The sequence below is a fragment of the Vigna unguiculata genome, chromosome 1 (assembly GCF_037176805.1).
Source record: "Vigna unguiculata cultivar grain cowpea cultivar isolate G323 ecotype 2 chromosome 1, ASM3717680v1, whole genome shotgun sequence".
Classification (NCBI taxonomy): Eukaryota; Viridiplantae; Streptophyta; class Magnoliopsida; order Fabales; family Fabaceae; genus Vigna; species Vigna unguiculata.
The window spans coordinates 23,095,872-23,118,668 of record NC_140792.1 but is presented as its reverse complement, the minus strand read 5'-3'; the positions used below and the strand labels follow the sequence as shown (position 1 = coordinate 23,118,668).

Sequence of the window (22,797 nt, the reverse complement as noted above, 5' to 3'; positions counted from 1 at the left end):
GGAGGTGTGACTTGCACCTAAATTGATGTAGGATTATCTTGTTCCTTTTAGAAGATTAATGAATATGGTGATGATTAATTAAGAAAACCAAGAAAATCCCCACTAGACATTAAGATAGCAAGCTATCTAGATGTGAAGGTTCCTTTCCAAGGTTCTAGAGAGGAGAAGAATGGATTGATGGATAGTAAGAAACCAAAAGAAAAAACATATAATAGAAACAATATAAACCAAGAAGAGTAAAGGAACATAAAATGAAAAGCAAGGGAAAAGGGAGGAATGGAGGATTCACGCCACTACAAGGTTAGGCTAAAAGAAGCCATGGCAACCTTAAAGATGAGTGGTGTATGTCACCACTTGCCAATGCAAGAAGATAAGGCTTGAAAGACCTTCACTCCCTAAGGAGGAATACTCTCACAAAAGGTTGAAACACAAAGTGTATAAATTCTCCAAAATGTTCAACCCTTGTACAAGTGTTAGAGGTCCCCTTAAATAGACAAGTCTAGGGGCCCCTTAGCAAAACAACTAAGTTAAAGAATTACAAAAGAAACCTAGCATGTTCTAGAAAGTAGGTCATCCTAGGGTGCACATGGGTGAATTTTCGTCCAAGCCATCTAGGTGGCAAGTCTTCATGGCCAAGGCTCCCAAAGGAAGGTTCTAGAACATTCTAGAAGACTTGGTGTCTAAGGCATGTGGGCCTTCCCTTTCTAGATGCTTCTAGAAAGTCTTATTCCTTCTCTCTCTTCCTTAGGACGCCAAGTGTCTCCTATGTGGTCCTCCTTGTTTCTTATTCCTACAAAAGCAAATTAAGGAATTTATTAGCATGTTGGTTTAAGGTTAAGCTAATCTTTTGAGTCAACAAGTCAATCCAAAGTCAAGGTCAACAAGTCAACTTAAAAATAGTCAACCAAGCCAACTTAATGGAATTTTAAACTAAAGAAAATAAAAGCAAAGGAAGGGATCAAGGAACTCCCTTTCTTCTAAGCATATGCCATGGGCCATCATTCTTGGTAGGGATTAGTCCTTTATCATTCTCCCCTTGTTTGAGAGAATTTGACCTCAAATTCTTTAAGTCTTTGTTCATGGAGTTTGACTTGAGTTGATGAGAACTTTTTTCATCTTTAATGATTCCATCCCTAGTCTTGGAGATGCCCTCTTTCTTTTTAATGCCACTCTCCCTTTCTTGCTTGTGTTTTTGTTCATCTCTCTTTGTTTGGGAAGAGAATGAAGAGTGATGTTGCACCTCTTGCTTTGAAAAACTCTTTTTGTAGGCAAGTAACTCCTTGGTGAAAGCTTGCCCTTTTTCTTTTTCTTTTTCATCTTTTATTTTATTTTTGTCCTCATTTTCTTGTGGAAGTGGGAGAGGTACGATTGTGAACTTCTTTCCTAGGGAGGAGAAAACATAGGTGTTTGTATGGCCATCATAAACAACTTTTCTATCAAATTGCCATGGCCTACCTAGCAAAATATGGTTGGCTTCCATAGGCACAATGTCACATAATACCTCATCCTTAAAATTGCCAATTGAAAAGTTAATGAGGACTTGTTTAGTTACTTTTATTTCTTCTTCTTTAAGCCATGATAGCTTGTAGGGTTTGGCATGAGGAATGGTTTTCAAGCCAAACTTGTTCACCACCCTTGGGCTAGCCATATTTACACAACTTCCACTATCTATGATGAAGGGACATATCTTATCATTGATAAGGCACCCTCCATGAAAAAGGTTTTGTCTTTGAGAAGGACAAGTTCTTTGGGAACTTGTCCTAGTTGGCGCCTTACCATTAACAATCCACTTTCAAGGGGTTTAGTCCTTTCAATTGAAGAAGAAGTGTGGGAAGAAGTATTTTAGGGGGAAGGGGAAGAAAAATGTTCATTCTCATCATCACTCTTCTATAAGATCATTGTCCTCTTGATTAGGAAATTCAAAGCAATGTGTTTATACCCCAAACATTTAAAACATTTAATGGAAGTAGATCTTTGAGAAGTGGAATGATGAGTGTGACCACTTGGTGACTTATTTTTACTTGATGGTTCTTGGTGAGACTTAGAAGGAGATTTATCATGTTTCTCTTTAGCTTTTCCCTTCCATGAGTGACTATAGTAGTGGTTGGGAGAGTAACTCTTCCTTGCCCTATTCTTTCTTTTCAAATGAGTTTCAATCCTAAGGGCAAGTGTGAAAACATTTTGAAGAGTAGAGTACTCATACAACTCTACTTGGTCTTGTATGTCTCTCCTAAGACCATTCACAAACCTTTTTATTTTTTCTTTGTTAGTTTCTTTTATTCCAACTCTAAACATTTGAGACTCTAATTTTTTAAAGTACTCACTCACACACATAGGACCTTGGTGAAGCCTTTGGAGCTTCAAAAAAAGTTCCTTCCTATAGGAGGGAGGAACAAATCTAGCATGCATAAGAGTTTTAATGTCCATCCAAGAAGTCGCGGGTGGCCCTTGGTCATAATTTTTACAAACTTTATGCCACCAAGTTTTGGCATACTCAAAAAATCCTAACACTACTAGATCAACTTGTGTTTGATCCTTTACATGATTTTCATTGAAAATTTGTTCCACTTGAGCTTCCCAATCAAGGTAGATTTTGGGATCACATCCACCATAGAACTTAGGAATCTTTGGAGTTTTCTTCTTTTGTGAGGGTTGGTGCCTAGAATGCTCTCTTTTCTTAGCCTCTCTTTGGAATGGTTGCAATTGTTGAATTTGTTGTTGCATTTGTTTCATGTAAACTTGAAGGGTTTTTTCTTGTTGTTCTCTATCTTCTTGTCTCTTAAGCTCCACTTCTTGTAAGATTTTACCAATGTCTACCAATGCACCTTGACTGGCCATGGGAGTCACCATCTCACTTTCCTATAAAAAAACTCAAAATCCGAGAAAAGGAGGTGTGAGTGACAATTGGTAACCAAACCCGAGACCAAGTATGGTCCAAAGAAATTGACCCAAGTGTTTAGATCACTCTCCCCCAAAGCAATAAGGCAAGGCTACACTCAAATCCACCAAAAAGGAGTGAAATGCTTTCAAAGTTTTTGGAAACCTTTTCAAGACAAGTTCAAGTGGCTTGGCCACTACACTCAAAGGAAAGCAAAGAAAGAAAACTACTAAGACAAAACAAAGAACCTAAAGACAAGCAATAAAAGTACTTAAAGCCAAGAAAGCTAAACTCTAAGGAAAAGATATCAAGGTGACAACTTTAAATCAAAACAAGCAAAAAAAGCACATGAAAAGACTCTATTGGACAAATACTTGAACTATGCATCACCAAGTCTCAAATCATGCATACACCAAGAAAGATCATAACCAAGTTTTAAGCATGGAACTAATTAGCCAATATCATCCAACACCCAAATATGAAAACTAGTAACATAACACTTAGCGGAAACACAATTTTGGTTCATCAAAGAGCCATATTGCTCTCGGTAAGATTGTAAAAGTGTACCAAAATTTTTCTTCTTTCAAAAACTAGTTTCACAAAATGATGAGAAAGGTGTTTGGGTGGCTTGGACACTTAGTTCCCAAATTTTTAGGCCAAAATCAAGTTCAAGGAGCATACATCAAACGAGACATAAGGTGAATGCAATATTCAAATACTTGGAATAACAAGAACAAGAAAACTTCAAGCTAACATATGACATATGACTCAAGCAAAAGTTTGGCACATTTAAAGACTCAACATGACATACACAAAGACACAAACATGTAGCTATCATGCATTTAAACTCATGGATTTTAAGCTCAATGACTAAGCATCCAAAGACATGTTATCCAACCACATTTAGGAGCAAAAGAGTCACATAACCGAAGCCAAAATTGCCACAACATAACCTGAAAATGTTGTTTTCGTATTCTCGGCAGCTCTGACCTTCGCTCACTCATTTGATCATAACTCTCTCCACAGAACTTCAAATGCGTTCATTCTTTTTTTGTTGGAAACTAGACTCACAGAACTTTCTTTTGATATAAAGAAAGTTACTTTTGGACCACTGAGCTAGCTGCAGTATGTTTTTCAAAAACGAACACGTTGCTGCCAGCACTGTTTTTATGTGGACCATTCAAAGATAGCTACACAAGACAAGGTTAGAACATGAAAACACCATATTCAAGGACAACCAAAGCTCTAGATACCAAATGATGTAGGATTATCTTGTTCCTTTTAGAAGATTAATGAATATGGTGATGATTGATTAAGAAAACCAAGGAAATTTCCACTGGATATTAAGATAGCAAGCTATTTAGATGTGAAGGTTACTTTCCAATGTTCTAGAGAGGAGAAGAATGGATTGATGGATAGTAAGAAACCAAAAGGAAAAACACATAATAGAAACAATATAAACCAAGAAGAGTAAAGGAACATAAAATGAAAAGTAAGGGAAAGGGGATGAATGGAGGATTCACGCCACTACAAGGCTAGGCTAGAAGAAGTCATGACAACCTTGAAGATGAGTGGTGTATGCCACCACTTGCCAAGGCAAGATAAGGCTTGAAAGAACTCCACTCCCTAAGGAGGAATGCTCTCACAAAAGGTTGAAACACAAAGTATATAAATTCTCCAAAATGTTCAACCCTTGTACAAGTTTTAGAGGTCTCCTTAAATAGACAAGTTTAGGAGCCCCTTAGCAAAACAACTAAGTTAAACGATTACAAAAGAAATCTAACATGTTCTGGAAAGTAGGTCATCCTAGGGTGGACATGGGTGAATTTTTGTCCAAGCCGTCTAGGTGGCAAGTCTTCATGGCCAAGGCTCCCAAAGGAAGGTTCTAGAACATTCTAGAAGACTTGGTGTCCAAGGCATGTGGGCCTCCCCTTTGTAGATGCTTCTAGAAAGTCTTGTTCCTTCTCTCTTTTCCTTAGGACGCCAAGTGTCTCCTATGTAGTCCTCCTCCTTTCTTATTCCTACAAAAGCAAATTAAGGAATTTATTAGCATGTTGGTTTAAGGTTAAGCTAATCTTTTGAGTCAACAAGTCAACCCAAAGTCAAGGTCAACAAGTCAACTTAAAAATAGTCAACCAAGCCAACTTAATGGAATTTTAAACTAAAGAAAATAAAAGCAAAGAAAGGGATCAAGGAACTCCCTTTCTTCTAAGCATGTGCCATGGGCCATCATCCTTGGTAGGGATCGATCCTTTATCATAAACAAGTCACACATTCCTTGCACATAGGCGTTGAAGACAAGCTAGGTGAGCAAGCTAGGCATATGAAGGATCTAGAATCCTTGGTTTGGTGTGCACTCCACAAGGCCTAAAGTAAATGCCTAACTCTCTTTGGTGCAAAATGCTTTTAATACCCAAAATTTCTCTAAGGCCCAATACATGGCCTAAAAAAAATCCTATTTTATTAGGTCCAAATTATAAAGTCCAAAATTAACTCCTATTCTAATATTCAAAGGTAGAGACTTAGCTAGGTTTTCACATCCTCCTTAACTCAGTTAAACTTCATCTTGGGACTAACATGCTCAGAGGAGACCCAATCTTCTTGTATCCTCTTAGCCATAGCTATAGTTGTAGGTCCTTTGGCTAGATGTATCTCATCAATTTATAGCCATCATTAATAGCTAAATTTTTTAATAGCATTTTGGACAATGATGGTTTATGATTGTTATCAAATATACTTTTAAAAAGTCCTTTCTAGATTGATGAAAGGATCTATATAACTATATCATGTTACAAATGTCTTAAAGGTTCGAGTCTTTATCATACTTTTCTCCAGAACTATACTAATTTTGTTTGGCTACCCAATCTCTAAATGAGACACATAATATATAAAACTCCAAGGAGTGAAACAAATTAATTCCAACAATTGGAAATAAAGTAGTAAAAGTTACAAGCAGCACATGATTCTACTACTTTCACATCTAAATTTTGAATCATCAATACATTACCACTCATGTATCTCCATGGATACATAGAGAATAAATAGCACAATATTATCCTTTTTTATTTCTAATAAAAAGAGGACCACCACACAATTACTCATCATTGCTGCTTCGACTTTCCCAACAAGGTTGTGCCTAGTTCCCGCCAATATTCTCCACATGTTTTTCAAAAGAAAACCTGCCCAACATGTAATTTTAACATAATGTCACTGCAACATAACAACAATGTTTTTTCTACAACCTAGAGTATTCTAACTGATACTTTTTGTGTTAAAATGACTGGTTTCATTAAAAAAATAAATTAGAAGTCTACAAGATATGTGATGCTTCATACCGATTAAGTGATCACAGGAAGAGAGTATCACGCAGTCTTTCTTCTCTTGGCTGCAAAAAGTTGTTCCAAATTTTCTTTATCACAGCCTCCAATTTTGGGTCCATTTGCTCTTGGTTGTGAGTCAACATTACAAAACTTAAACCCAGATGATGTCAAATATACGGGAAAGACCCCACACCCTTTTATGGTGTGTTTATCACCATTAAATTCAAACATGAATGTAAAGCTATTAAAAGGACCGTACACTTCATCTGTTCCACCGAAATTGATCACATCATGATAAAAAAATAACACATGATCTGAAATTAAATTTTCGCAGCCTATAAACCTACGATGACCACAACCTACCAATATATCTTCTTGATAGATAGAACATGAAAACTGATGATCTGACATCGGTCCCTTGGCAATAATGATGCAAAAAATGTAACCCCACAAGTGAGATCTGGGAAGGGAAGGAATAGTTATTGAACTCTCTGTTGCATGAAACGCACAATTGTCGGTGATGTGGTCTCCCGGAAAGATGAAATAACCACCATCAAAATACACAGGATTGTAAGGATATTGTTGATGTTTGTCGGGTATGCAACTTTGTAACATGTGTCGTAACACTAGCTCTTGTGTGATGTTTTCCTCTAGAGAACGGCAATTAAAGGCACTCACCTCTTTCACTGATGGTGGAAGCTCTGGCAGAGACACAAGTTTCCAACAATCATTTATATGAAGTTCTCTTAAGGATGGTGGAAGCTCTTGTACAGATACCAGTTTCTTGCAATCATTTAACCAAAGCACTCTTAACATTGAAAGGCTTTTGATACTTGCAGGCAAGCACTCAATATTAGTTCCACGTAGGTCTAACTCTTCTAAAGATAACAAGTGACCAATTGATGATGGCAATACACCTATAGCAGTGTCAGGTAACTCCAATAGTGTCAATTTATCTGATGCCACTGAGAATTCTTTGAGACATGAACAACCAACGAGTGTTAGCACACGGAGAGATCTTAAATGAAGATTAACGTTTTCAATATGTCTACAGCCACTTAAGTACAAATATGTAAGCTTGGGGAGAGATATCATTGGTGACAACAATTCACGTATAGCGGTTTGAGACAAGTCCAAATGTGTCATCTCCTCTGATGTCACAGAGAATTCACTGAGAGATGAACAGCCTCTGAGTCTTAGTACATTTAGAGATTTTGAGTGAACATTTACGCTTTGAATGACTTTGCAACCACTTAAAATCAAATATTTGAGTTTGGGAAGAGATGAGATGGATGGATGAAGCTTACATAAGCTTTCACAATCATAAAGGGACACTCTTTCAAGTTTTTCCGCCATAGACAAGTCTGGGATCTCAATCAAGTCTCGAGAGTCATCAAGGTCAATTGTCTTTAAATTCACAAGGTTCTGTAACAAGAAAGATGCGTCACATTGCTAAACACTTATTGTATTCATAACTGTTAGGTTCACGGAAACAGTTTCAAATTCATACCTGAACCCCATCCCAAAGCATTTTAAGCTTGCTATTCCACATGTGAAGCTCTACAAGTTGTTCAGCACAAAAGTTTGATGGCAAAGACCTGAGACAGAATCCTTCCCACTCAAGGTACCTCAATTTGTAAGGCAACTCAATACCATCAGGAAGGTGCACACTAAATCTGCAACCCCATTTTCGTCTGTGGATTCTAAGAATTCTCATGTTAGTCATCTTTGCAAGGGAATCACAACTCAAATATAAATCTCCAGCTAATTGCTCCAAATCTAAAACCATGCCTTCAACAAAATCAGTCCCCTAACAAAAAATTTGAAATAATAATTAGCAAGTCTATCATCTTACCAACATTCTAAAACGATACGCGTATTATCAAATAGAAGCAATTCCACATCGTATCGTTACCTTGTTATATTTCAAAACATCATACACTTCCTCCTGTTTCCATAATCGACTTCGCCTTCCAAGATCTTTGATAGACTCTTGATGAACAATTTCCCAGCCCATTTTTTGTATCAAGTCATTCACTTTTATGTGACTATAATTTGAAATTGTTACGAGAGTTTTATCTAAAAGGGTTTCTATCCCAGATGCTGCAAAGAAATCGCAAGCCTCCAGAATATATGTTACCCTATCTCTTTCCCATCCATTGAAGAAGCACACAATGTCTAAAAAGATGTCCTTTTGAGATCGATCTAAGCACTCATAACTTAATTTTAGCACATTATGAATTTGAACATTTGGAATCTTTTGGAGTTTTCTCAATTCACATTCCCATACCACTTTACTTTTTTTGCGTAGATTTGAACCCAAAACTTTTAAAGCCATAGGAAGACCTTTGCAGTACAAAATTGCCCTTTTTGATAAATCTTCATATCCATCTTTAGGTTGCTTTTCTCCAGATATAGTCAAACAGAAAAGTTGAAGAGAGTGATATGAGCTTAATTCTTCAACCTGATATATTTCATCAACTAGACTAAGTATTTGCTTATTTCTAGTTGTAACAATGACTTTACTTCCTGGTCCGAGAAACTCGTATTCTAGAATTAGCTTTTCTATCTGCTCTGAGGTATCCACATCATCAAGAACAATGAAAACCTTTTTACGTTGAAGCCTCCTCATGTCAAAATAATCAATCCCATGAATTTTATTCCCTAACAACTTCGACAAAAGTTCATCACGTAAACCTTCGAGCTTGTCTGATTTTTCCCTTATATTAGTGAGGACACAACGACCTTCAAACTCGTGAGACAATTTGTCATATAAAGCAATAGCCAGAGTGGTCTTTCCTATGCCGCCCATGCCCCATATTCCAACGGTTCTAACTTCACTTGAACCAATTTTTAATAATGATTCAATCTGTTTAAAACTTTTCTCAATTCCAACTAGTCCTTTAAGTTCGTTTGGGTATCTAGGAGTCAGTTTTCCTATAACATCTTTAACAACGTCCTTAATGAATTGAGATTCAATCCTGGCAAAGGAAATGAGAAACAAAGAAAGAAATGTGTTATAACAAAAAAAAAAAAAAAACAGAACTACAGAAACGACTATACATAACCTATGATCGGTATGGTAGAGTGGTAGAAAAGGAAGAAAAAAGAAGATATAATTGAGAAACCGGAATACAGTGATTTAGGATAATTGGACGCCTCAGTTTCTTCTACTCAACGAACTTCATAAGCAAACTCCCATGAAAGGGGTTATACTACAAAGGCATGATTACATGCATCTAATAGTATTAGAAATTATCAAGTAAAAATATAGGATAACTAAGGGATAGAGAGGATACGAGTTTTAAATTTATGCTCTTCTTTTCTCTTCAATTACTCAACTTTACTAAAACTTAAACAGATTAAAAGACAGAAACTTCACAGCAAAGTAGTAATTGCATTGAACAGCACACACAGAAGAAGGAAATAGCTTTATTTCTCATTGTTCAATAGTATATACAATTTGATATCAAGATTTAGCTACTTTGTTTCAACAATAATTTAATATCTAAGTCATGATTATATCATTCTTATCTTTCTATTACATATAGAATCTAAGTTGAGCCAGATGCATATAAAACAATACGTTATCTTTCTCATATTTCCCTTTAGAACTTTACTCAATATCAAATCATTTTATTTACCTGTTTCGAGAATCCCACCCAGCTAAATTGGCTACTGCAGTGAGAGCAGATCTCCATTTGTTGCACCTGAGTTCTTCCTCGTGTGTTGCAAAGCTTTGCTCATAGCACCCTGTTTGCTTCCTAACATGGGATGGGTCTACGTTGTAAAACACTGGAATCACAATTTGTTCTTGGTTTCTGTGGCATTCTAGAATCTTGCTGAGTTCTTCTAAGCACCACTTTGAGGAAGCATAGTTCTCTGAGAGTATCACAATAGACACACGAGAATCTTCGATTGCTTTGAAGACTGCTGGTGAAATTTCATCTCCCTTCTCAAGCTGGCAGTCAATATAGGTTTCAACTTTTTTTTCCTTCAAAGCCTCATGAAGATGGCTTGTGAAGTTCATGCGAGTGTCCTCACCCCGAAAGCTTAGAAAAACATCATAGTTTTTAGAAGACACCATGGAGGAAGAGTTAGAGAAAGAAGCAACAGCACTTATCATTTGATGCTCCCCCATCCCAATGTTATTCCTACAATGTATAAATCTTTCTAACATGGGATCAAAAGTTCAAACATCATAGTTCTGCTCGCTTACGATAAAACACAAATAAACATGTTTACCAAATTCTAGCGTGATTTTGAGATCTTTTGATATCCTTGGATATTTATTTTGCCCTTGGTGATTGTCTTTCTTTTTACTTGGGAAACCTGATAGTCCATTTGAACAAATCAGGAGCTAAGTAAATGATTTAATGAAGATTACAATGCTAGGAATTCAAGTGTGATTCTAAGTCTCACATTGGCTAGAAATGAGAAAGTGAAGTACTATATAAGAATAAAGACCCATAAACCCATTACCTTAAGATTTTGGGTTGAGAGTGGTGTCAGTGCCTTATATGGTTTGACTCAAGTCTCATTGGTATTGTATCTCCCTAGTGATACCCCTCCTTAAAAACCTAACATACAATATTTCGGGGCACATGGAAACCCAAAGTCATAAACTTCAAATTCAGATTAATATCATGTTGACATTTTTCAACAAAACTCACAGTGAGGCAGATACCACTGATAGAAAACTATGCACAATTTTCAAGACACTGCAGCTATTAACTAGACAGAAGAAAACACTGTCAATTTTGATGAGTAATAGAGTACATAAATGATGTTGACGTTGACTATTTTTTGTTTCGGCCTCTTTATGCATACACTTTTAATTCTTTCTAATATTAATAAAGCTTAAATGTGTGGTATAACCAATGTGTGCTTGTTTGCCCTCAAACCAAACAAGATTGAAGTTCAACATGGTTCAACTTCTATTATTACTAGTAGGCACTGAGAAAAAACTTTTCTTTGAAATTGAAAAGAAGATGAATGTGAAACACATTCCCAACAGAATATCAGTTAAAATTTCACAAATCTAATACTGAAAATAGTCTGCTTGGATGAAAACAGAATATTCGATGATCAATATGAGCTGCAGCTAGATGTTGATGCCCTTAAAACTATTGTCGGAACAAACGCAAGCTTGACAATAAAACAAAATATATGAATAGATTTAATTACTTCAATGAAAAGTACATGCTGCCACACCAAATAATTTTTTAAGAAAGGTTATTTTACATTTTAAACAGTCAGAACCATCCATCCATAGTCTGTTTTCTAGGGCAAAATATACATTCTTAAAGCAAATATTATCTTTGTTAAATCATGGAAAACAGTAAGGAATTTAAATCAGTCATGTCCCTTTAACTTCTATTATTTCTAACTGAAAATGGAGAAAAAGACCTAACCAGAGATCCAGTCGAACTTCATGGAACAGAGAAGAATGAATACACATTCAGATTCTTCACTTCAACGTAAGAGCTTCTGGGGTGCCTAGACAGAATAATCCAGGCTTGGATCCTTTCGAAGTTCCACATCCTCTAAGTAAACTCGTGAGTGGTATTTAGGGATGGCAACGGGACGGGACGGGGACGGGTTTCACTTTTCCATACCCATTTTGGTAAAAGAATTTATCTTCATACCCAAACTTAACGGGTATCAAAGTTTTATCCCATCCCCATCCCCGCCGGGTAACGGGTATAATCTCGTACCCATACCCGTACCCGTTTCCTTACCACTTTAATATAAATTTTAATTAATTTTTATAAAATAATAAAAACTTACGGTAAATGAAACATAATATTATTAAATATTCAATTTGAGGATGATGATTGTTTCTTCGATATCAAATACTTTGAAATAAATTATAATTGCTTATATTTTAGATTAGAATACCAAATAAAATTCATGAGAACTAAAACATTTATTAAATTTACAAACTGCAAACATTAACGAAACCTAGTTGATAAAATTTAAAAATATTTTAAAAAAAAATTAAAGTAAAACAATATTCAAATTAAAATATATTTTAAATATTTGTTTACTTCAATTTTTTAAATTCTAATGAATCTCTTTTTTTATACACTAATAAAAATATAATACATCACTTAATCGAAATGACGCAAAAAACAAATAATAAACATAATAATAAACTTTTAACATGGATATTGTATTTTTTGAACTCCAATATATGTTGGATGGTGATAAAAAAAATATTCATGGTAATTACATTAAATTTTGATATTGTAGTAAATAAAAGTTATTTATACAATTATAGTGAAATATTACGATATAATTGATATAATGAGTTAGAAAATAAAAAATAATTGGATAAAATATACTCAAATAGTATTCAACATGATAAAAATAAACAACAAATAAAAGTATTAAAAAATTAACAAATGTATGTCTCAGAAACAATTTGAGAAACTATTGAAAGAAATCGCAAAAGGAAAACAAATGTATAATTAAGGGTATGATAAGATGAAAAATACCTAAGATATCTAAGAACACTTTTCAAACATTAACATATATACTCAATGGTTGAGAAATAATTATTTTAGCGAAACCAAAAAATTCTTCAAATGAAACAAAAATTAATAAAAATAAGTAAAGATTTTTTTTTATATTACCTAGTAAATGAAAGGTTTATGCTATTAAACACTTAAATTGAGAGTACTAAACATACTCATGTGAAAAGAAAATATACAATAAATAAAAATATTAAAAAGTAATAGAAATATTCAAATACGAGACATAAAAAAATTTTAATTGACATACATCATTTTAACATAATTACATAAATGTTATGATAAGATGAAAAATATATTGGAGATGTGAATGAGTTTCATGACAAATCAAATAACTAGAAGAAATAAAAAATTGAAATATATATATATATATATGTACATATATATATATATATGTATATATATGTATATATATGTACATATATATACATATATATATATATATGTACATATATATACATATATATACATATATATATATATATATATATATATATATATATATATATAAATATATATAAATATAAGGTTACTTAATTAATTGTGAATATTTTAATAATTTAAATGATGATGGAGATATGGCCAGGACAGGTATAATGGGGGGATACGTACATCCCCATAACCATCCCCATACCCAATTGAAAAAGTCGGGGATTCCCCATACCCATACCCATACCCAGTCAATGCGGGGATTCTCCGTCAAAACGGGGACGAGTTTGGGCAATACCCACAGGGGCAGGTTTATTTGCCATCTCTAGTGGTATTATAATCAGCACAAGAATGAATGTAAAGGGTTGGATGAAGTAGGAGCAACCGTGCATATTTATAAGAGCCATTATTCCCACAAATTAATCGCTCCGAGGACCAAAACAATACTAGGTGACGAACATAAAGGCAGAAAGCGGCAAGATTGTGGTTCGTATTGGAAAACTCCACTTGGTGTTGTAGATTATTCCCACGTGTGGACTATAGGTGGTGGCCTGTAGTCGGAGGGGCGAGTAGACACTCGTGGCAACAAGGATCGATCAATGTAATCATCAAAGGATGTAGAATTGAGAGGTGTCCAGGGGAAGATGTGAATGTTGGGTTTGCCGGGTGGGGTGTCATTAGAGTTATGGGTTTTAAATTAAGTTATCGTGTATGGTATTTCTTTTTATTTGAGCTCACACTATTTGTGTGTGTTTGACGATGATCATGTAACTCGTTACATGAGAGCAGATGTTATGCAGGTGAGCACGTGGATACTTAGAGCCGAAGTAGGGACAACATGGGAGTTTTTACATGGAAATATTTTTATGGATGATTTTTGTAATCAGTACTATGAATCATTTTATATTTGTAAGAGTTGAACATATTTCTGAATTTTATCTTTTGGTGCTTATATACTAAAGTTTTAATTTTTCCCACGTTTTTGAGAAAGTATTTTATTATTAAATGTTGTTTATTAAAATTTCTATTATTTTAATTCTAAATTAGTAATATTCGGCTAGGATGTTACACCTAGGTTGGGCCAAAGCTTGAAATGGTGACTATGGTGGATGGTGGATTCGCGGAAGCTTGGTGTTGAGAGAAAATGGCTCTCGGTTTTGGTGATTTAATGGTGGAATGAATGTTATTTGTGGAGCTCTAAGAGAGGTTAAGCCAACTCTAGAGAAAGGAGTACTAGAGGGACCTCTTGGAATACTCTAACAAGTGAATAATAGAAGAAGTATGACTCAAAAATAATTTTGGCAACATAACATTATCATTCTCAAAGTGAGAAATACATGGGGGAGAAACCTCTATTTATAGAGTAAGGTGTCTTCAAAATGATCCAAACCCTAAAATGCTAACATGAACCAAAATCCTGAAAATGCTATCTTGGTGAAGGAGAGTTTGACATGTGGCAATCCTCACTCTCACAAAACGAACCACTTATGAGTTGCATGTATAAAGCTACTTTATGAAAAGCCTTTTCAATAGGACAATGACACATGACCACTATCTTTGTAAGAGAACTCTCCATTAGAGGCTTTACCATGTGGCATGTGTGGGACGTTCTCCACCTTAAGCTAGGGTTAACTTAATTAAACATCAAAGGATTGTTTAAGCTAAGCGCATATGATGCTCCCTACTTAAGCAAGATTGTTTTTAAAACCCTACACTACTTGGCTCTTAATACAAGGCCTTCAAAGGAAAACTTACACTGCATAACCCTAAATACAAGGTCTAAAAATTCTTAATCTACTAACGATACTCCATTGTGGCCTAAAATAAAAGAGCTTTGCTTCACCTTGCAAAGATGACGCTATCTCTTCATGAAAGTGTTTGGCCATGCTAGGGGGTATGCCATTAGTAGGTTGGACTTTTTAGACACATAGTTAGTAGTCCAACCTAACACATGAGATTTAATCTTAACTCTACTGGCTATTAGATTCGCGTAGAAGAAGTAGCCAAGAATGAGAGCAGAGGGAGGTTTCTTGTTGCCATAGTTGGTAGTGTTAACTGCCTACGACTAGACCACAAGGGATTTACCTTGTCAAATGGTGAGAATGTAGTTACAAAGGACGAGTTAAGTCAGATGGGGGATGAGATTGTAATCTACCATTGTCATGTGGCAGGTCTAGGAACTTCTAAGTCTACTTAACACACTGGCACCTTCCAGAATTGGATTCATATACCATGCATTTTATATTACCACATGTTCTTTTGTCAATGAAATTTTAAGTTTTAATGGATTTGCATGTAAACATGAATGGCCTGATGCGTGATATAACAACGTTTGTTTCATGATTATCTTACCCTCCTCATGTCCAGCTATGGTCATGATCATCACGGAAGCAGATGTTGGTGTAGATGCTAGTGCACATGGGTGAAAGGATTAGACACTCTTGGAGATCAATAGAAGTCTATGTTTTCTTTAGAATGCTTAAGATTCAACTGAATGTAACCATGGACCGTTTAATCTCATTTTCTCTTGTACGGATGTATGGATAACCTCTTGAACCTATATTTTCATATGGTGTCTTAATGATTAATTATGATGAACCAAATGTATGAAGGTTGATATGAATGGCATTACCTTTGTGAAATTCCTTCTTTTTATTCCTTAAGGTTTTTGGGTGTGAGTAGAATAATCTCTTAAATAGTTGAATATGGAAAAAAATATCTAAGTCACTGGTAGATGACTTAATCAATTAGACGCTTTACAGATAATAAACAACCCATTAGACGATCTCAAGCTCACCGGACGATACTCGACATTAGATGAGCTAGAGCATTAAACAATGTTTCAAGACGACTCTTAACCCACTAGATGACCCTTGCGGTAGACGACTTCTTGGTTTACAACTCCTTCCCCATACGACTATTGGCTAAACACCATTAGATGACCCTGCTATAAAGTATCAGACGACTAATGGTTTTCGAAGAAAAATTTCCTACTCTTATTTAACACCTGGAGTTAGTATGTTACATTACCTAGACGATCTTTATCTACTAAAACTAAACATTCATGATGTAAAAATATTAAGATAAAATTGTTACATCATATCATCTCTGTTTCTGTGAAAATTAAACATTCACAACGCAAAAATATTAAGATAAAATTGTTACACCATATCATCTCATGTCATGACTAGATTGCCTAACTTTAATACATTATATAAAGTCGAATGCTAGTTATGACAAAAATTGCTAATCTTTGATTTTGTGACAATTCATGATTAAAGTCAATGCAAAAATTGTTTCATATTTGTAGCGAATATGCATTTAATAATAACTCATGGCAATATGAATTAAAAGAAAGCTAGCAATACAATTTTTAACACTCTTTAAAAATGTATTTTTATTATTTAATTAAATTTATTGAAAATAACAAAATTTTATGAGCCTCACTTATTATTTATTTGTACTCGCGATTCTGTAATTTCAAATAAATTTTAACTAGTATTTAAAACATGTTTAGGCACCCTTTATGAATTAAATGAGATTTTCTTTGTCAACAAGAAGACAATAATAGTTCATATAATTTACTTGCGACAACCAAGAAAAAAAATTTCTTCTATTACATCCATTGGTATGTTATTTTTCTTGTTTCTTGTTAGGTAAATAGTCTGTTTAGTACAAAAAGTATTTTCATATTTCATTTTTAGTACAATAAAAGAAACAACAACTTCCATCCTATCAATTTGACTTGAATTCTTTTAATGATTAATAAAAGTAAAGCACGTATTTAGTTTTTAGTAAGTATAATGTGTGTTTATCAAAAGAAAAATTAACTTCTACATCCAATTAACTTTTAAAGAATCACTAAAGTTTTACATTTGAAAAAAGAAGCAAAGAGTATTTCTTCTTTCAAGGTTAATTATATTTTAACCTTAATTTTTCTCTTTAATAAACATATTTAACAATCACATTAGACTACACAGGTGTTCAATTATCTCAACTATTTACGGAGTTTAAATAAAATTAACGAAATTAAATTTTTTTAACTAAGCTTGATATGCCGAATCGACTATTTATCCTTTCCTTTTTATCCTTGTGGTATTTTTGGCCAAGATTTTTACCAAAAACAGTTTATTTGTATTTTAGTCTCCCACAAGGGTTTAAAATTCTATTATAGTTATTATTGTTACCATCATGACCATAATCTTAGATTAATGGTCTTCAATAATAAACTGGAACCATGAACATGAAGGTATCACATCACAATTTGTTTTACAACAATGGGAAGGTGTGTATGTAAACAATCACAAGCTCTTTTGCCTTTTTCTCTAAATCAAGAGATAGCAAGCCAACTTCCATCTCCTTTTCATCTACTCTACTGTTGAATGTAGCTCTTCTATGCTTCAATTCAACAAGTCCTGGCAAATGAACAATGTTTGAACACCTAAAGCAAGCAAATTAATAACGTAACTTATGCATTGTAATTTGGCATTTAATGCATATTGATAGCATTTTGGTAGTGTGTTGTCTTAAATCAGCAAGTCAGCATGATCAAAGGCTATACCTGTATATACGTGCTAAAGACACACTTTACCGTAGTAAAGAAAGCTTCGAAGAATTCTTCCCTTCGGTCCTTTAGTCACCAATACCAGGGATTGGATAGAAGTAAAATCCTGTATTAGTTTCTCTGGTGGTATAATATAAGGCTTCAACACCAAGCACACTGGAAAATCTTTTTGTATTCTTCTTGCTCATGAAGTTCTCAACAAAATCATATCCTCTGAACCTATCGCAGTATTCTAGGATGTGATATATATCATTGTGGTATTCTAAAATTCCAGCTTTGTGATCCAGCAGAAGTGTAGCAACATTTCTTCATTTAGCACCATGCATCAGTTGATGGAGTCAAGTCCACCCGTATTTCAAGTCTTCTTCAGTTAGCATCATAGCTATTTTCAAAATGACTGCATCAGTTGATCGTGAAGTGCGTACCTCTATATTTCCCTTCCTCACCTTTTGCTAAAAATGAAAGAATCAATTTCTTTCCACAATCAGACTCCACCCTGGCTCTTTCTTGAGTTTCTCTTCTTTCATTGTCTTCCTCAGTCTCAAAACTTCCTGCCATTGTCCAGCCTCTGCATATATATTAGACAAAGCAACATGAACACCATGATTTTGTGGTTCCAGAGCAAGAATTTCATTCACCACTCTTACAGCAACCTCAGTATTCCCACTACTCTTGCTAGCTGCCAATAAAGCTCCCAAAATAACCACATCAGCCTTCCACGGCATTCCCTTCACCAGCTCCTCTGCCTCCAGCAACCTTCCCCCTCTTCCTAGAAGATCAACCAAGCATCCATAATGTTCAATCTTCGGATCAATTCCATACACCAACTTCATCGAACGAAAAATCTCACGACCAACATCAATCAAGCCAGCATGACAACAAGCCGACAAAACTCCAACAAAGGTGACACCATTAGGACAAACAATCTGTTCCCTCTTCATCTTCTCAAACAAACCAAGAGCATCTTCCGCATGTCCATGAGCACCCAACCCACAGATCATAGCATTCCATGTAACAACATTCCTCTCTGGCATTTCATCAAACAACCTCCTAGCCTTTGCAATCTCCCCATTCTTGGCATACATGTAAACCAACGCCGTCCCAAGAATCACCCCCTCTCCTAGTCCAACCCCTTTCACCCTCACAAAGCCATGAATCCTTTCTCCAAACTCAAGATAACCCGACCGGGCACACGCAGACAGTACCGAAGCTAGGATGGCACCACCGGGCTCAAAGCCCGCCCCAACCATCTCACTAAAAAGCTGCAAAGCCTCGTTGGAGCGGAAATTTTGAGCGTACCCACAAATCATAGTGGTCCAAAGACTCGGACTTCTTTCGGTCATTTCATCAAACAATAAACGAGCATCGATCCAATTGCCCGAAACCGAATAACACCGGACCAAAGCGTTAGCCACGTGCAAATCAGAAGCCAACCCGAACTTCATGACGTGAACGTGGAGCTGTTTGCAGGCTGGGAGGTTGCGCAATTGGGAGCATGCTTTGAGGAGGAAGGGGAAGGTGTGTTTACCGGGAAGGACGCGGTTGCGGCGCATGGCGAGGTAGAGAGAGAGCGCGTGGAGCGCCTGGGGCTGGGCGCGGATGAGGGTATTCCACATAAAGGAGTTGGGGTGGGGTGTGGACTGGAAGATTCTGGAAGCGTGGGAAAGGTCGGCGAAGGGGGAGAGGGCGCAGGAGAAGAGCAAGCGGCTGACAGCATAGGCATCAGCGGTGACGACGGCGGAAACAATCATCTGGGCGTGAAGCTGCTTCAGCTGGTCCATGGTGGTGCATTTGTCCGCGAGGACTGCCAGAGTGGAGAGGATTCTATGCAGTAATGATGGAGAACAGGGTTGCAGTTTTGGCGCTAACATTTGAATACGACACTATAGTAACCCTGTTCAATTCTTAGCAGCTCGGTTAGTCGTGCATGACGAAGAACGGGAGTATTTTATTGTTTTTCGTAGATACGGTACATATTTTCGTCTCACTTTATTTATTTTAGTTTTTATTTTTGTTTTGTGGTTAATTTAGTCTTTATTTATGTAAATTTTAATCAATTAAGTTCTTTTAGTAACAAGGTGTTAAAAATATTTTATAACACAATGGACAACTTAACACTATTTGGGAGTTGAAAAATATTTTGACGTTACCCGTTATATTTGTATATACTCTTAATGTTTAGTAGATCTTCAAATCCAAATTGGAGATAAATATTGATTTAAGGTTTGAAGGAGAACAATTTGTAACCATTAAGAAGATATTGTGCACAATCCACCTTGTGAGTTTGAAGGTGAGGTATGTCTCATCACCATTCATCTTCTTCATCTTGTTGTAATAGTTGAGGGCAGTCAAGTTGTAGTGGTTCTTATGTTCGTGGTTCAAGACGTATGGGTTTAACCCCCATTTGCAAATCTAAAGAGTTTGCGGTGCTCAAAGTGGCATGAACTTCAAGGAATAATGATAGACAATTTTGGGGTTGTCCTAACTATAAGGTTATATTCACATGTGCCTTATAAAAATTCTTTATTCCATATTTGGCTTTGGTATACATTCATAAGACAATTTTGGCCTTGTTACTTTTGAGTTTAATAACAAAGTGATTCCTGTAATGTGGTGTGGTGTAAGCACTTCAAATGGAGTGGTGAAGAATTATTTGATGAAAGGGATATTGTTAAAGCCAAGCAAAGGATGAAGATTTCTAAGTTGGAGGGTTCTGAAGGAAAAGATCCAATTTTTATTAGGATTAGTTTTTGTTATTGGTGTAATGAACAAAGTGATGGTTTCAGTAATGTTACAAAAGTGATGTGTTTAGGTGGGGATGTTCTTAAGGTTGTATCATTTTTCTATGTAATGTTAAGGATGATCACGTTTTGTGTAACCATTCAATGAATGAAGTTATGAATTTTTTTTACTGCAAAATTTGTTCAAAGTGGTTTCTAATTACATTTAAATTTGTTTAATCCAATCCTCATTTTGGCTTAAATTTGTTCAATATAATCCCTATTTTTTTTAAGAAAACTTGTGAATCAAAACTTGTAATCAGAAGTCCATATTTCCATATCACAACACATTTTTTGTGTAATCAGAACCTGTAAACACACAACTAGTACAAACTTCAATACTAATAAAATGAGAAGTACTACATATTACAATGGCAACATTAATAACAAAATTATATTGCAACATAAAAATGTACGTAGTTAACCATATTAATAACTGCATCAAATAAAAGAGTACAAAGTATTGGATCCTAAAGATTGATCACAAAAGAGTTCAAAGTACTGCATCCAAAAGATTGAACAAAAGAGGCCTAAATACATTGAACAAAAAATGTTGTCTCCTAAATATACCTAATTAAAACAAAGAAAGTGATGGTCAAGTTGGTCTCTGAAACTGCAATTTTTACCTCATTCTTGAAGTTGTTTGTCCAAACTACATTGGCACTTCCTATGGTTGTTGTGTAGGCTGTGTTGGTTGTGAGGACTGCTAACTTGATGGGGTGGTTATGTTGGTTTGAGGATTGCTGATTTGGTTATTAAGGATGTAGTGGGCAATTACTTTTGTTATGAGCCACTTCATAATATACCTTGCATCTTTTACAGTGATCAACTTTCCTCAATTCTGTATCATTCTTCTTTAACTCCCACTATTCCAATCTCCTCTTTTTCCTTTGGCCTCCCAGGTAATCTCTTTTTAAGAGGGGGTTGGACGTCATTATAGGTAGTCATGTCCAACAGTAGTTGGCCACTAACTGGATAAATGATGAAGTGATATGTTTCTTCATAAGTGGATAGTCTAAACCAATATGGTATGTAGTCCTCTACATTCAAATTTAAGAACTTCATCACAATAATTGCATGGTAGCAAGGTATGCCAGTGAGCAGCCATTTCCTGTAGGTGCATTCTTGTGTGTCGATGTTGACTTTGTACTTGTCCACAATAATGGAAATGCACCTTACTTCAAAAACATTTTCTCCTAACCAATTGTGAAAGTGTGAAATGTTATGAATAAGGGTGAAAATAAATATGTGTGACAAAAAGACTATGTAGGTACCTCGATATCTAGTTCTTTGTTAAATTTGATTCTCCTTGAAGTCTATTTTAATCTTGGCCCAAATTGAATCTTCTAAAGATTTGACTTTCTTTCGATTTGTGGCCCGCCTTTTCATTAAATAAAGTCTGATGTCCTCTAGCATTATTATGATTCATTTACTCCTTGTATCAATGATGACATTGTTGAAAGCTTCACTCATGTTGTCCACTAGCTGTCACATATAGCTTGATTTGTAAACCTAGATCTGGACCAAAATTTGTTTCGATGCTCAATAAGGTTGGTCTAAAAATAATGAAGAACAAATTTTTCAGCTTTAAGGGTAAAAAACAAACCTTGGGGGAATGGCTATCAAATATTTGTAAGCCTCAACATTCACTTCTTTTATATTTCTCATTTCTCTTTCACAAGCTTGGGATATGTGCTTGCAGTAGCCCACCACATTAAATTCTTCAATTGCCACGAAATATTTTTCCGAAATTGAAGTACAAATGGCACATGTAGAATCTTTGTTCTGCCCTGGGTAAAAGTTCATGTATAGCAGGCATAAGTCCTTGTGGATTACAAAAAGCACTCATTTAAGTCAATTAAGAAACTTTACAAAAGAAATTAATATAAATAGAAGGTACCAAATACCTTTTGTTGGTGTGACATAAATGTCATGGACTAGCATACTTCAACACCCTCAAGTCTTGAATTAATAGCTCTAGAAATCACATCCATGTATCTTTGTTCCCAACTTCAACAATTGCATAGCATAGTGGCAACATTTGGTCATTACCATCTCGACCAACAACAATTAACACCTTACCCCCAAACCTTCCTTTCAAAAAGCATCCATCCAACCCAACAATTGGTCTACATGACACAAAATTGTCTTTGAACGCTTTAAAACAAGTATAAAGTCTCTTAAATGTTGCTTCTCCCTCCACGTCTTCCACTTCAATTTTACTCTGGATCCCATATTAGATTTCAACAATTCATTGGCATAATCATATTTTCTTTTAAACTGCTCTTTA

At 35.3% G+C, this 22,797-nt stretch overlaps 1 protein-coding gene and 2 pseudogenes across 4 annotated transcripts; all 3 read right to left on the bottom strand.

Moving 5' to 3' along the window:
• Positions 1-370: 370 nt before the first annotated feature.
• LOC146888780 (uncharacterized) lies at positions 371-11,845 on the bottom strand. Its single transcript, XM_085670576.1, has 2 exons — positions 11,613-11,845; positions 371-4,899 (listed from the first exon to the last, which is right to left on the bottom strand). The coding sequence occupies exon 2, from the start codon at positions 2,848-2,850 to the stop codon at positions 1,888-1,890; it is 963 nt and encodes a 320-aa protein (XP_085526702.1). The 5' UTR covers positions 2,851-4,899; positions 11,613-11,845; the 3' UTR covers positions 371-1,887.
• On the bottom strand, positions 6,217-10,352 carry LOC114169696 (disease resistance protein RUN1-like; annotated as a pseudogene). Its single transcript, XR_014993370.1, has 4 exons — positions 9,843-10,352; positions 8,114-9,179; positions 7,709-8,008; positions 6,217-7,623 (listed from the first exon to the last, which is right to left on the bottom strand). The product of XR_014993370.1 is annotated as a disease resistance protein RUN1-like (transcript).
• Positions 11,846-17,366: 5,521 nt separating the features above from the next.
• On the bottom strand, positions 17,367-19,665 carry LOC114179356 (pentatricopeptide repeat-containing protein At5g56310 pseudogene; annotated as a pseudogene). Of its 2 annotated transcripts, none has more exons than XR_014995130.1 (2): positions 17,725-19,665; positions 17,367-17,604 (listed from the first exon to the last, which is right to left on the bottom strand). The product of XR_014995130.1 is annotated as a pentatricopeptide repeat-containing protein At5g56310 pseudogene, transcript variant X1 (transcript). The 2 variants fall into 2 exon arrangements; XR_014995131.1 differs by having other exon boundaries at positions 17,367-17,578.
• Positions 19,666-22,797: the final 3,132 nt, after the last annotated feature.